The 14345-nt window shown below is 43.2% G+C and overlaps 4 protein-coding genes and 1 pseudogene across 5 annotated transcripts; all 5 read right to left on the bottom strand.

The window, feature by feature from the left end:
* Positions 1–623: 623 nt before the first annotated feature.
* Positions 624–1054, bottom strand: LOC144390821 (histone H2B 1/2-like). The gene has a single exon (XM_078097295.1). The coding sequence runs from the start codon at positions 1012–1014 to the stop codon at positions 643–645; it is 372 nt and encodes a 123-aa protein (XP_077953421.1). The 5' UTR covers positions 1015–1054; the 3' UTR covers positions 624–642.
* Positions 1055–4660: 3606 nt separating this feature from the next.
* On the bottom strand, positions 4661–5088 carry LOC120809163 (histone H2A). Its single transcript, XM_078097294.1, has one exon. The coding sequence runs from the start codon at positions 5059–5061 to the stop codon at positions 4678–4680; it is 384 nt and encodes a 127-aa protein (XP_077953420.1). The 5' UTR covers positions 5062–5088; the 3' UTR covers positions 4661–4677.
* Positions 5089–9670: 4582 nt separating this feature from the next.
* On the bottom strand, positions 9671–10771 carry LOC120809496 (histone H1 pseudogene; annotated as a pseudogene). Its single transcript, XR_013454634.1, has one exon. The product of XR_013454634.1 is annotated as a histone H1 pseudogene (transcript).
* Positions 10772–11404: 633 nt separating this feature from the next.
* On the bottom strand, positions 11405–11650 carry LOC144391349 (histone H4-like; the record flags this gene model as incomplete). Its single annotated transcript, XM_078097968.1, has 1 exon — positions 11405–11650. A coding segment is annotated over one exon (240 nt), but the record flags the coding sequence as incomplete, so codon positions are not given.
* Positions 11651–12427: 777 nt separating this feature from the next.
* Positions 12428–14329, bottom strand: LOC144390820 (exosome complex component MTR3-like). Its single transcript, XM_078097293.1, has 2 exons — positions 13932–14329; positions 12428–13128 (listed from the first exon to the last, which is right to left on the bottom strand). The coding sequence occupies exons 1-2, from the start codon at positions 14207–14209 to the stop codon at positions 12582–12584; spliced, it is 825 nt and encodes a 274-aa protein (XP_077953419.1). The 5' UTR covers positions 14210–14329; the 3' UTR covers positions 12428–12581.
* Between the last annotated feature and the right edge of the window lie 16 nt (positions 14330–14345).

The raw sequence follows: 14345 nt of genomic DNA, 5'->3' as shown, positions 1-14345 counted from the left end.
TGTTTCTGCCGTATAGTTCTACAAAGAAATGCTTCCAATCATCACTGACGGATCCCATATATGAAAGGACGTGACACTTATTGCTTGTGAAATTACTCCTTTTATTTCTTCTGTCAAAATACAAACATAAAACAACACCGTAAGAGCTTTTTGCCTTCTTGCATCCAGGTCCATTAAACGATTAAAATGTTCAAGGAATAAATCTGCATGAGTCAGTAACAACATCCGTAGCCGTACAGTCAAGCTCACATATGAACATTCCTTTTTCCTTCTTCACACACTTTGAAATAGCAAGATATGACAACATTTACAGGAGCTTGACGCAGCTGATGGCATCACCCTACTCGCATATACCAGAAGATATGCAGCGGAGTTCTCGATAAACACACCTCAAACCAGAAGCATTGAATCAGACAGGAGGTACAGAAGTTTGTAATTAGGTGGCAATTGCTTATGAAAACCCTTACAGTTTTAAAGTAGTTAGAATCTGTGAGCAACCTACAATTATTATAGTTTTAACACCATTACTAGCTTTTGATGCTTTTTATTAATTTCAATATTGAGAAAAAGCATCAGGAAAAGGTCTTTAGAAGAGGTGGGTGGCTCTTAAAAGAGCCTTTGTGTTGGTGGTCTACATCAGGCTTACTTGGAGCTGGTGTACTTGGTCACGGCCTTGGTTCCCTCAGACACGGCGTGCTTGGCCAGCTCGCCGGGCAGCAGCAGGCGCACAGCGGTCTGGATCTCCCTGGAGGTGATGGTGGAGCGCTTGTTGTAGTGAGCCAGGCGAGAGGCCTCACCGGCGATGCGCTCAAAGATGTCGCTCACGAACGAGTTCATGATGCCCATGGCCTTGGAGGAGATGCCGGTGTCGGGGTGCACCTGCTTCATCACCTTGTACACGTAGATGGCGTAGCTCTCCTTCCTGGTCTTCCTCTTCTTCTTGCCGCTCTTGCTGACGGCCTTGGAGACGGCTTTCTTGGAGCCCTTCTTGGGCGCTTTCACAACTTCAGGCATGATTGGAAACTTCTCTGTAAACTGAGAATGCCTCAATTTAGATAGCACGGTGCTCATATATGAACTAGATGCAAAGTACACTGTTCTGTTGCTCGAGCGTGATTGGTTGCCTTCTGTGTGATACTGCGCATGCGTCACAAACATCGCATCCAAACGGATTTCTCTATTGAGATTGAATCACTTAAATCAGGGGTGTCAAAGTCAAATGGACGGAGGGCCAATTAAAAAATTTAGCCACAAGCCGAGGGCCGGACTGTTCGAATGTTCATTGAAAAATTTTTAAATGACGCATATAGTCTAGTGAACCTAATTGAACCTACTGAAAACCTAATAAATATATTCCAATATGATCAGATAAATAAAGCAATATTTTCTTATGGCTCTGTCAGTAATCTTTAATTTTCAACAGACACAAAAGACAAATTTCCTTTATACAAAAATCCCCATAACATGAACATTAAATGAAAGAAACCGGTATTCAAGGCACCATCAGTAGCCTATATTTTCTATTTTAGCAAAAGTGGGCTAAATTTACTTCAAAGAAAAAAACAATAATAGCAATTTTCTATCATCCACTCAACTGAAATATTTTTAAAATATAATTGGATTGAAATACAATAAAATAAAGTGCAAAAATCTATTAATCAAAAACAACACTTTGTTTAAGGAGAAGTAACATGCAGTGAAAACAAATATTAAACTTTAACTTTTAAACTTGAACTGAGTAAAAACTCTAAATATGTGATTGCACAGTAATGTTCACTTGTTTGAGGTTGAGGGTGATACTTGGTGGTGTCCCATCTTTTCCACAAGTTCATCAATGTTCGGGGTAAGGCTCTGAGCTGAGGAAATCCTCAGAATTGAGTGGAGGTGTTCAGCAGTAAGTCGACTTCTGTGTGATGTTTTGTTCAAGTTCATCAAAGAAAACAGTTGTTCACACAGGTATGTGCTGCCAAACATAGACAACGTTTGAGCAGCCTGGATGCGCAGCTGGGGCATTGTGTCGGGGAGGAAACGGGCGAACTCCGCAGCACCCACTGCCGCATATTTTGCCCTCAGTGCATCATTGTATTGGAGGTCAATCAACTCCATTTGGAGGTTTGGTGGTGAGCTTTCCACGTCAACAGCAAATGGGTTACCGAGCAGTTCCAACCTGCTTTTTTGTGCTTCAAAGTCAGCAAATCGGCGTCGAAAGTCAGCGGCAAGCATACCTATTTTATCAGCCAACTGTGCGCTCGGGAACGCAGATTATACTCTTTCAGTACCGCCACACTTTCTCCACACAGAAGACACACAGGTTTTCCAGCTACGTCCGTGAACAAATACTCCGACTCCCACCTTGTTTGAAACCCCCGGTTCTCAGTGTCCACCTTCCGTTTTGCCATTTTTGATGGGTATCTGAAAGTTAATATTACTGTGATGCTGACAACTGCTGTGCCAATAAATATTGAAATGAAGCAGCCTACTGCTCGGTGCGTCACCGTTGCATTGTGGGAAATGTAGTATTGGTGCGTGTAAAAGATCTGCGGGCTGCCGGCTTGCTGCGGTCTGCGGGCCGGTTCTAATAATAAATCAAGATCATCCCAGGGGCCGTAAAAAACCTTCTCGCGGGCCGGATGTGGCCCGCGGGCCTTGACTCTGACATATGTGACTTAAATGCTCTTGACTTAACACAAGATTGTTTTTTATTTGTCGTTTCACAACAGAGTTGCATGTTGAGAATCATGTTGTATAAATCATTGCATGCACTGAAATCATCTAATGACGGTCACACAAACCATTCACAATCACAGGGCACCCTGTTGATAATTACATATACACACACTTCAATTCCTGATGTGTAAAGACGTGACACACACCTTTTTTTTAATTCAGAATAGAGACAAATGCATTTCTCTTAGTCATAACTAAATATTATAGGGCACCTTAATAGGACTTTTAGGCATTTAGCACACTGATCCGTGAAACATGTATAGTTTATATTCAGATTCAGATTATCCTGATGACTGACGTCTAGTTTAAATTAACGTTTGAGTGAGGAATCAAGGTAGCCTAACATCAATCATCGGGTCAATTTGAAATTAGTTAATTAGATCGACTTTGTTGATATCACATTATAGGAATAGCACAAGAATTATTGTGCTTACAACTTGAAACATGTGACTTAATTTTATCATGTCATAAAATAATTTTAATTTACTCTATTTAGTTGAACTATACAACTGCTGATGGGAAATTGGGAAATCCACAATTTCTGATTTGTGATCGTCAGCCAACATGAGCTTCTAAAGACCATTTTCGGAGGAAATCTGATAAATGTTACTCATTCACAGACAACACCTGCAGTTCTTTGATATACGAAAGCATCCAAATGTTGCTCAGACTCCAGAATTTGGCCCATCCATCATCACTGAACATTTGTTTTTTAATGGAGAAAATGTACATTTCAATTAAACATACATAATGGATTGTAATTTAAGAAGAATGATGACCATTTCAATAAATACTGTTCCATTTAAAAAAATAAACACATCAGGAAATAGTTTGTCAACGAAGTGTGAAGCTATTTCAACATGGAGCAGATAAGGCACAAATAGCAAAACATTCCCTCAATTATGTGGAGCAGCAGACAAGAAGAAGTGAGCTGATATCAGTCTGAAGAACCAACACCTCTATTAAAGGCTCAATACTTCCTTAAAGAGCTTTTATCCTTTAAAACGTTTAAATTTTATTCAGCAAGACTATTCTACAAAGAAATCTTGTATAATACATCTACCTTATTCGTCAGACACTCGGTCTTTATTATACAAAAGCATCCAAATGTTGCGTAAAGTAGAAAACATGTTTTTGATTGTCACAGCCTGCGAAAGAGCATCCGGTTATTGAAACCTTTATATTACACATCTCATGCTACCATCAACTTAAATTCTAAAGGAATATTATATCTTTAGAATTTGTGATCAACTGCCAGGCGTCTGATTCATACGGCAGTAAAGTCAGATGTTGAATCAGGAATCAGGAAACATTTATTACCAAAATATGTCAAACATACAAGGAATTTGTCTTGGCGGTTGGTGCGCGACAGTAGACAGTGTGACAATAGACAACAAGACAGCAGTGCACAAGTAATAAAGTAAAGTAAAATGCTAATGCAATGGGTTAGTAGAATAAGGCTATGGGTTAGTATAAAACAAGAGAATAAAGTTAGTTAAAAATTTAAAATATTAAAAAAAGTTTAAAAAGTGCATAGCGAACAAGTAACAAAGTGACGACAAAGTGATAAATTACAGTTAAAGTGACATGTGCAGTGTGAAGGGGAGTGACCGGTGGAATGTTATGAGTTGTGGCTCATTTAAAATGTCAAATCCTTATTTTGCATTCTGTAATCTTGCCGGTTTGTCTTCCTGTTCCCTTTCTCGAAAAGTAAATCATCTACATCCTCAAGTGTCTGATTTAAAACCATAAGGTTTTCAAGGCAGCTGCAGTAGTGTCCTTTCTACGTGATGCATTAACAGGTTGTGAGGAAATGATGAAGTTGTGACTTTATTAGGATAACCTTAATAAGTAGGACCACATAAAAGACAAAGTATGAGAATCACAGCTCTTTTCGTGTGAGTGGGTGGCTCTTAAAAGAGCCTTTGTGGTAGATGGAGGTCTCGGGCTTTACTTCTTGGCGGGCTTCTCGGTCTTCTTGGGCAGCAGCACCGCCTGGATGTTGGGCAGCACGCCGCCCTGAGCGATGGTCACTCCGCCCAGCAGCTTGTTGAGCTCCTCGTCGTTGCGGACAGCCAGCTGCAGGTGACGCGGGATGATGCGGGTCTTCTTGTTGTCGCGGGCGGCGTTTCCAGCCAGCTCCAGGATCTCAGCGGTCAGGTACTCCAGCACGGCCGCCAGGTAGACGGGGGCTCCTGCGCCGACACGCTGCGCATAGTTCCCTTTGCGCAGATGTCTGTGGACGCGACCGACTGGGAACTGGAGTCCAGCACGAGAGGAGCGGGTCTTTGCCTTCGCTCGGGCCTTTCCACCGGTTTTGCCTCTGCCGCTCATTGTTAGACTGTTTCAGGGAAGGAAGTGTCTGTGAACGCGTCAAACCCTCCTTTATATGTCCGCGGAGCGGGCGGGACGGTTCCTGACGCACGCACCAACCAGAGAAGAGGCACCAGACACGAAGACAGAGGGCGCGAGCTCACCGTTTTTAGCGGGCAGTTTGAAATCATTTTCCACCAATGAGCAGCGGAGACTCGCTTCTAGAGGCACGGCTGAGCTCCAGGAGGAGTCCTCCACCAATCAGGGGCCGGAGGTCTGAAACAGCGTCACCGCTCCTCAGCCGCCCGACTGCCTCTGATGAATCCTTCAATCTGCTTTTACACATTTCTGCAATGTTGGTATTAAAAATGAATGGTAAGATTTCTGACTTACTGACTTAAACAGGAGCCTTCAGTGATATACGCACCAGTTTGACTGCACAAAGCAATCATGTAACCAATGAGGTGCTTCAAAGGGTTCTGATTAGGTGCCACATTGTTGTCATGAATGTCCCCCATTAATATCAGTGAGTGCTGGAGCCAACTGACATTTATCTCAAGATCTCCTTTATTGCTTTGCTAAAGAACAAGAGGCTCTATAATTTTGAAGCTCCTAATACTGGTTAACTTCATAATAATCATCTTCATGACTATTCCTTCTATGCTTTTGGTCCCTTCCTTTACTGTCTTCTATGTGAGTGCAAGTACATATTATGTAAACATATTCATGTAAAGTACGAGGAGCTCAGTGTCGTGCCTATGGATGGTACTTACATGTACCTAATTATTATCCACCACGTGATCGTTGTTACAACATTTAATTGTGCAACCCTGTCACGTAAAACAACAAATAAATATCAGTATTAGTCAGGAGTTAAACGGACAGTTAGATAATCAACAATATTCAAGACCATTAATCATTTAATGAGCTTTTTACACATATCGGAACACTTGTGCATTCATTTTAACAAGTAGGTTTACAGTTTATCTCAATTGCTAAGACAAATTTCTTGAAATTGTCACCCATTTTCTCCAAACTGTAAACACAACCTCTGAATCGTCTTTCAAACTGAAACTGCCTCAAATCAGTTTTACCTGCGCTCAAAACCAAACAGTGCTCTCATATCATAAACAAAGTCATCAAATTAATATACACTATCAAGCAGTCAGTAAACAATAAATAGAAAACACATTGTTAAAAACATAGTTCTTAGGGAGAAGTAGGTTTTTAATCTCAAAACAAATGTCATATTTATCCGTCTTGACGAATGAACAATGTTCTATTACAGTCGCTCAAAATTGATCAGAAACGACTACTCTGCGTTGCAATTTTTGTTCTTCCTCCTCCTTGTACCCCAACTTTTACACTACGGTACCCTGCATCTCACAAACGTGTCCTTTGTCTCTGTGATACTGTACTTCTTGTTCTTTGTTGATATGAACTTGCAACCAGTCAAAATCTATTTAGCAGTCAGTACTGTAATAAATCGAAAGCACAATGTTGAGACACATACAATTGGTTTCTTCTTGTCTTTGGGCTGGGTCAGGCCAGAGCACTTCGTCGACATCATCGACAGCTAATTCCATGGCTTGCAGCAAATCTACTCTGGTGTAGTAGGGTTGTCTATCATACACTTTCCATCTCCATGAGGAGAAAAACTCTTTAAATCGCATTCTGGAAAGGAGAGTATGGAGGGAGGTACAAGGTCATAAACTGACCATTGATTATAAACCATTCCCATGCTCATACCTGAGCAGCTCGGTGGAAACTGACACGGTCCAACACTATCACATAGGTGGGAATCAGGAATCAGGAAATATTTATTGCCAAAATATGTCAGACATACAAGCAGGGCTGTAGTGGAGGGTAAACGCACGTAAACGCCGTTTACGCACCTCTGGAATTTTGGAAACAGCATTTACGCACCTATAAATAGCGTTTACGCACCTCTAAGTGGCGTCTACGCACCTCAAAGTTCCCTGCGCCTTGTATTCTTCCGTTGGAATAATCCGAAATAAACTTGGTGTAATTTTAAAACAGCTAAGACTACGTTTCCTATTGTTGAACATATAAACGCCGTAGTCTGAATCATGTTCCTCTGCGCTGTATTACGGTCTGTGAGCATCCAATCAGTGCCTTGCGGCTGCAGCAGCGACACCAATCAGGATCCAGGAGGTGTGTAAACACACGGATCAGCCCAGTGGTCCCCAACCTTTTTTACCTCACGGACCGGTTTCATGTCAGACAATATTTCGCGGACCGGTCGAGAAGGTCCGACGGGGGGGGTAGTAGTCGTTGCGGGCGGAACGACCAACGGGGGGTAGTAGTCGTGCTCTGTGTTCGCTGGGCGTGCACGGTCAAAGGACAAGAAAAACGCCTGGTGACGCGCGCACCTAATTAGGAGAAAATCCAGTCAATGTTCAAAGGCTCTGCCTCCCCTGTCATCATGAGCGGGGAGCATAGCTGTTGCTTCACTGAATAGGCCTATATGCTTAATCAATTATTTTAAGTCATGAAAGGTGTAGAGTAGCCTGTAAGCGTTAGAAAACAAGTCAGTTCTCAATGTGAAAACAAAACATGCTGTAGGCTATTTATGATGGCCGTAGGTAGTACATGAGTGTTCCTTTAACTTATGTTGTCAGTGTAATTGACAGGCTGCTTAACTGGTTAACTCTTAAATTCAACATATTTTTTCAGGCAGTGAGAGGACAGGCAATGATGCAGAGAGCACAGGGAGAGGAGAAACACCAGGTCCAATAGAGAGAGAAGCACAGAGGAGCCATGAACCCCAGAACGCGTGTTCTGGGGTTCATGGCTCCTCTGTGCAAGGCAGGACCGGACGTGGAGGACAAGGAGGCCCTCTGGGCACTACTGTAAAAAGGAGACTCCGTATGTACATAGTTCTTAATCTGCAATTGTCTTGTTGTGTTGTGTTGACATACTTTTCTTTACTGTTTTCTGAAATTTAATAAACTACTAACACATTTATTCATTGTCATTGATTGTATATGACTTTTACTGATAACATAATGCAATATAGCCAGGACAGCCTTGCAGAGTCGCGACGCTTTGTGTTGCGTTGCTTCGCATTGCGTCGAGGTCTGTATGATCACTAAATTCGGAGTTTACCCACCTCTAATTTTACCACTACAGCACTGCATACAAGGAATTTGACTTGCCGTTTGATGCGTGAAAGTAGACAGTAAAACAATAGACAACAAGACAAGTAATAAAATAAAATTAAATGCTAATGCTATGGGTTAGTAGAATAAGGCTATGCGTTAGTTTAAAGTAAGAGAATAAAGTTAAAGTTAAAAATTAAAAATATTTAAAAAGTTTAAAAAATATTATTATTTATATATATATATATATATATATATATATATTTTTTTTTTTTTCTCTTCCCCCCTCCCCCCATTTCTCTTTGTGCCTACGGGTTTGTATGTGTATATATGTATGTGTGTACCCTGTCTGTGTTGAAAATGCCAAAATAAAATGATTAAAAAAAAAAAAAGTTAAAAAATATTTAAAGAAATTAAAAAATAAAGTGCACTTGTATCACTCAATACTGGATTTCTCTGAGTCGTATTAAATTATCTTGAAGAACCATGCCCACTATAACAGGCTCTCCTTCTACCTGCATGCTGCAGCCTTGCAGTTCTACAAAAAATATTCATGCAGTACAATACATACAGTGATGAACTACAAATGTCTATTGAAAAAGCTGCATAGTGTAGTACAGTAAATTTGCTGTTACAAAAACACAGTATTATAGTGTAACCGTTATCTTCTCTGAATGTCCTTACTATGGTGGACCCAGAAAATCGGCTCAAATTGGGGTGCACTCGATGTCTTGTTTCCCTCATTGTCAGTGTGTGGACTAATAACATGGTCTATGACTGTTGCTTTATCAAATGTTTCCACTCTTTCTTGCCCTCCTCCTCGTACATTGTTTCTTCTATTCATTCTCAGACTTTCTCCTTCCCACCTTCAACCACCTGTTTGCTCTCTGAATTGGCTTATATTGAATGTGTCACATCATTTGATACAAATGAAATCAATTTTGAGTGATTGCGTTTAATCAACAATCTGATTGTTGCCACTTGTGTTCACCAGTATGCATGACATGTGCATTTTCAGTGCAGAATGTGTTTTTAGATGTCAATGTGTTTATAGTTTTGCTGAAAAATCTTTTAAACTTTTAACCATCGTAATTCTGTCTCTATAAGCATGCGCAGTATCAGTCTCACGACAACCAATCCTGTATGAGCAACAGCACAGTGCTATTTGCATCTAGTTAATTATATATATATATATATATATATATATATATATATATATATATATATATATATATATATATATATATATATATGTATAAATAATTGGCTTGGAATCATGCCTGATCCACCCAGTGTGAAAGCTGTGTCCATATTTTTAGGTAATCTATAAGCCCAAAGGTTTTTTAAGAGCCACCCACTTCTCAAGACTATTTCCTGATTTATAATACCTGTTTATCAGTTTTAAAAGGTGACGTTATCTGAAATAATATAGTAATAGGAGTAATATATGCAGGCAATGAGTATTAATGGCAACAAATCTAAATGACAAGATTGATTCCTTGTTCCCGTTTTGTATTTCATGCATTTTCCACTGTCTTTAGCAGTGTCTAAGTTGCCCTCTGGTTGATAAATATCTTTAGATGCTCACACTAGTTCAGTTGTTGGAATTTAATGAATTCTGATTGATCACAGTAAACAATTGATAATTTCTAGGACGCTAAAAATACATCTACTGTTCTAATATACATGTATTTTCATGCACATTTATCAGGTTCTGATGATTTCAGACTCAACTTTTCCCTTGAGTTAGAACGTTGACATTTTTCTATTCACCGAAAATGTTATTCAGCTACAATAGTGATTAATCCCAGCTATATTTTCAACAGCTGAATAATGAAGGAAAAGCTCTTTGAGGAAGGAGTGGGTGGCTCTTAAAAGAGCCTTTTATAGAGGTGTTGGTTCTTCAGACTGAGGTCAGTTTACTTCTTCTTGGGTGCTGCTTTCTTGGCTTTGGGCTTAGCGACCTTCTTCACTGGAGTTTTCTTGGCTGCAGGGGCCTTTTTCACCACCTTCTTGGGGCTCTTGGCCACCTTTTTGGGGCTCTTTGCTACCTTCTTGGGGCTCTTGGCCACCTTCTTGGCCGCTGCGGGTTTCTTGGCCTTCTTCGGTGACTTCTTAGCGGCTACAACTTTCTTCACTGCCGCTGCTTTGGGCTTTTTGGCCGCTGCGGGTTTCTTCGCCGCGGGCTTCTTGGCTTTAGGAGCGGCTTTCTTTGCTGGTTTTTCGGCGGTGGTCTTGCTCATCTTGAAGGAGCCGGAGGCCCCGATCCCCTTGACCTGGACCAGAGTCCCTTTGGCCACCAGGCTCTTGATGGCGGTCTTGACGCGGGCCTTGTTCTTGTCCACATCGTATCCTCCGGCGGTCAGAGCCTTCTTGACGGCGGCAGCGGACACGCCGCTCCGCTCCTTGGATGCGGCCACAGTTTTCACGATGAGGTCAGAGACGCTGGGACCGACCTTCTTCGGCTTGGACACCTTCTTCTTGGCTGCTTTGGGCGCGGCGGCGGCTGGAGCTGGAGCTACTTCTGCCATGTTGTCCCGTTGTTGTGCGTTTGTGTCGTCGAGGACTCGAGAGAGTGAGACTGATGAAGAGCTCAAAGCAGCGGACTGAACTTAAACGCACCATGAGAACCGTAGAGACTCAACCCAGCCCTGAGCTCCTCGTGCAGTCTGAAAGTCGAGTCACTTGTGTTTTCTCTCCACTGATTAAAGACTAAAAACTAAATGTGCATCAGGTGCTGGAGGCTGAAGGCGGAGGAGCCGATAGCGGACTAGTTTCTCTTCATGTTCAGGTCACGTAGAGCTCTGATGATCGATGCGTTTTGTTTGAGGAGCCTCCAAACCTCACCTACTCAGCGCCGTGGACAGCAGTGATCAGCGGCTTTTCCCACTCATTTCTCTCTTAAAAGTATTTAAATTACATCACATCTCCACCAAAAGTCGTTTTCCAAACTATCCACATGTTTATTCAGGGTCTCAATGTAAAATCAACCATCAGATGTTGATCCGTTTTTAATAAACTGGTATTATTCTGGGAGCAGCAAACACACTGATGCTGGTGGAGGCTTAAGGTGCAGTTCATCCATACGCGCTATCAGAGCTGATCACTGGACATGTCTTCTACTTACAATAACACTGTTATTGTAATGCTGAATTGTGCGCTGATGAATGAAGTTTGCACAGATGCGAAGTTGCATCTAGATGTTTGCTACGAATTCCCTTTTGCGTTTTGGTAACCGGAGTCGGCGTTTATCCCACGAAGCCGTACAGGGTGCGTCCCTGTCTCTTCAGGGCATAGACCACATCCATGGCGGTCACCGTCTTCCTCTTGGCGTGCTCGGTGTAGGTGACGGCGTCGCGGATCACGTTCTCCAGGAAGACCTTCAGCACACCGCGGGTCTCCTCGTAGATCAGACCGGAGATGCGCTTCACTCCGCCGCGGCGAGCCAGACGGCGGATAGCGGGCTTGGTGATTCCCTGGATGTTATCACGTTGTCAAATATACCTTCCCAATAAGTTCTCCTCTTTCAGCAACAAGGAATTTGACCAAGTTGAAGGTTCTTGATATTGGACATCTTCTCATTCAACAGACCATTCATTATTCACTAAGGTCCGATTCAAGGCCTCAGAACGCAGACCGGACCAACTGAGCCTGGTACCACGAGCAGAAGCTGCTGTGGTTTCACCTTTGTCACAATACATTTTAGGATTAATATTAAATTAATCCTCCATGTTGTACTTCCCATAAATACTTCTACTCTGTGAGCCCTTCCGGTCTTTAAGTGATGCCATTGAGTAGTAATATGACTTTGTCTCCCCCCTCGTTTTCCTCCACGGGGGGAGATCTTCCACCAAAGAGCCTTCCTGAGGATGTTTGCAGACGTCTTCTACCCGCCGCGTTCTCTGCATTCAAACGAGAGTTCTCTTTTTGTCACTTCCCTGGTTGTGCCCCAGATTAAATTTTGCACCGTTTGTTCAGGCGAATTAGCATTTCGTGGGATGGAGGAAAGATGTTGACCATGAAGTCGTTTTCCTCCCTTACTTTAAAATGATCTTTGATAGTATTTTCAATTCATTAATGTACATACGTTCACGTATACATTTTTGTGGATCAGTTCACAGATATTTAACCAGGTTGTGATTGAGGACAGAGGCAGGGCTTTAACTCGGTGACCTGCTCAACTAGATCATTCATTTTGGGGATTTAGTAAAAGACTCACACGTATAACACGTATATTACTCGAGAATACAAAACACACAACATAAGTGCCGTAATATATTTAATAGAAAATACCATCTTCATCATTTCCACGTCAAGAACATAACATCAAACATACCATAATGTTGGTTATTTTGTCAATGTAACGGCGGGAAATTATGAAGTAGAAAAGCGACGAACTGATTTCGCCGTGCGCGTCTCTCAGCTCTCTGACGGGGGGGGCGCAGCCCGCCGAACGGCCTTGCACAGGGCTTGCTGGACGACCGGGTACAGTTTATAGCATCCCTCAATGCAGGTCCGCACCGCGGCTGTCAGGGTCTCTTCCGTCATTTCTCCATCCGACTCCAGCCCAGAAATCTGGTTCAGGCTCGGCAGGAACGCTATGGTCAGGCCGCCCTCGTTCTCTCTGCCGACCGAGCTGCGCCTGCTTTCCTCGGCGCGAGAAGGGTCGACCACGTACGAGGCGCCATCCTGCCGCACGGAACAACCGAGGACCAGGTCGTACATTTCGATCCCGGCATCTGCCAGAGCGAGCGAGGCGCACGTGACCGCGTGGGCCAGGACGGAGCCGCTGCTCTCGAGGACCATCACGTTGACCTCGATCTGAGAGCGGGGATATTTGTTGAGCCGCACGGCGGGCTGCAGGCTCTCCTGCAGCATCAGGGAGAGGTCCTTTTCCTGGCTCCCCTGAATCCAGGCTCCCCTCTCCAGACAGGAGAACGGAGCGAAACGCATGTCAGTAACCAACCTGGATGCACAAAAAAAAAGTGTTACAAAAAATGCAGCGTTGTCGTCTTTGTGAACTGTTCCTGCAGGACTGCATCACATACGGCCGCGTTCACTTCCAATACAATATAAATATGCAGGTATGGATGCGGATGGTGGAGGTCAAACCTGGCTAAAGTCGTGCATGATTTATCTGCATCAGGGACATGGCCAAACCCGACATCCCGACCCGCTCACTCCGCTCTGCATCTGCCAAACTGCTCGTCCCTCCCTCACTGAGAGCAAAACACTCGACTAGATCTCGACTCTTTGCTCTCGTGGCTCCTAAATGGTGGAACGAGCTCTCTGAAGACACCAGGTCACAAACTAAGGACACACCTCTTCAGACTCTACCTCGACTAAAAGACTAACAAATTGTAGCACTTATATTGTACTTATAATGCCACTTGTGCAATTTGTTAATTGGCTTATTTGATGAAATTGCACTTTCTTTTTTTCTTGCTCTTTTGAGTTTGGTTGAATGCACTTATTGTAAGTGCTTTGGATAAAAACGTCAGGTAAATGACATGTAACGTAATCAAAAATGGTGTTTAGTCGGTTTTATTTTTTTTTAACGTTAGAAATAAGCGCGCTCACTGTAAGCACGAATATGCAACTTGGTTTGAATAAACAGTCTGTCGAGCTGAGGTTCATAAGCTCGCGTTAACAATCAGCTTAACACACTGCTGGTCACGCAAACGACTGGGGCAGGATGTCTCACTGTGTCACAGATCAATGAAACAACTAACATTTAAATACATTGACAGATCGGACACGAATACACACCGTCCACATGTCATGTCGGTCTCATCTTTCCGCTCGATTTCTCTGGGGCCGTAAACGCAGCACATCAGCTTGGTGCTTCCAGCCTCGATGTACGCGGAGCCTTTGGCCTGACTCACCAGCCCGCAGCGGACAAAGACCGGCCGGACGTCCACTTGGTCCCGCTGCCGACCGTCCGCTCTCGGGCCTTTCGAGGGGAGAGAGGCCGCTGGTTTGCTAGAAAACAGAGACGGGCATTGGGACACTTCTGGGCCCTGCACACGTTTGTTGTCAGTCGGCATGGCGCATGGGTGTTTGTGGCACGAAAGAAGCAGCGGGTGAACGAGTCCGACAGAAAACCGGTCCCCGGGAAACACAGCGAGCTGAATAAAGATTCCGCTGTTGCTTGGCAGCGGAGGGAACTCACCTCAGGGATAG

This window comes from Gasterosteus aculeatus, chromosome Y (assembly GCF_964276395.1).
Source record: "Gasterosteus aculeatus chromosome Y, fGasAcu3.hap1.1, whole genome shotgun sequence".
Lineage (NCBI taxonomy): Eukaryota > Metazoa > Chordata > Actinopteri > Perciformes > Gasterosteidae > Gasterosteus > Gasterosteus aculeatus.
This window is presented reverse-complemented; position numbering and strand designations above follow the sequence as displayed.

Coding starts and splice junctions, on each gene's coding strand:
- LOC144390821 (XM_078097295.1), bottom strand. CDS start 1,014: ATGCCTGAAGTTGTGAAAGCGCCCAAGAAGGGCTCCAAGAAAGCCGTC.
- LOC120809163 (XM_078097294.1), bottom strand. CDS start 5,061: ATGAGCGGCAGAGGCAAAACCGGTGGAAAGGCCCGAGCGAAGGCAAAG.
- LOC144390820 (XM_078097293.1), bottom strand. CDS start 14,209: ATGCCGACTGACAACAAACGTGTGCAGGGCCCAGAAGTGTCCCAATGC. Junction 13,129..13,931: donor ACCGACATGACATGTGGACG/GTGTGTATTCGT, acceptor TTGTGCATCCAG/GTTGGTTACTGACATGCGTT.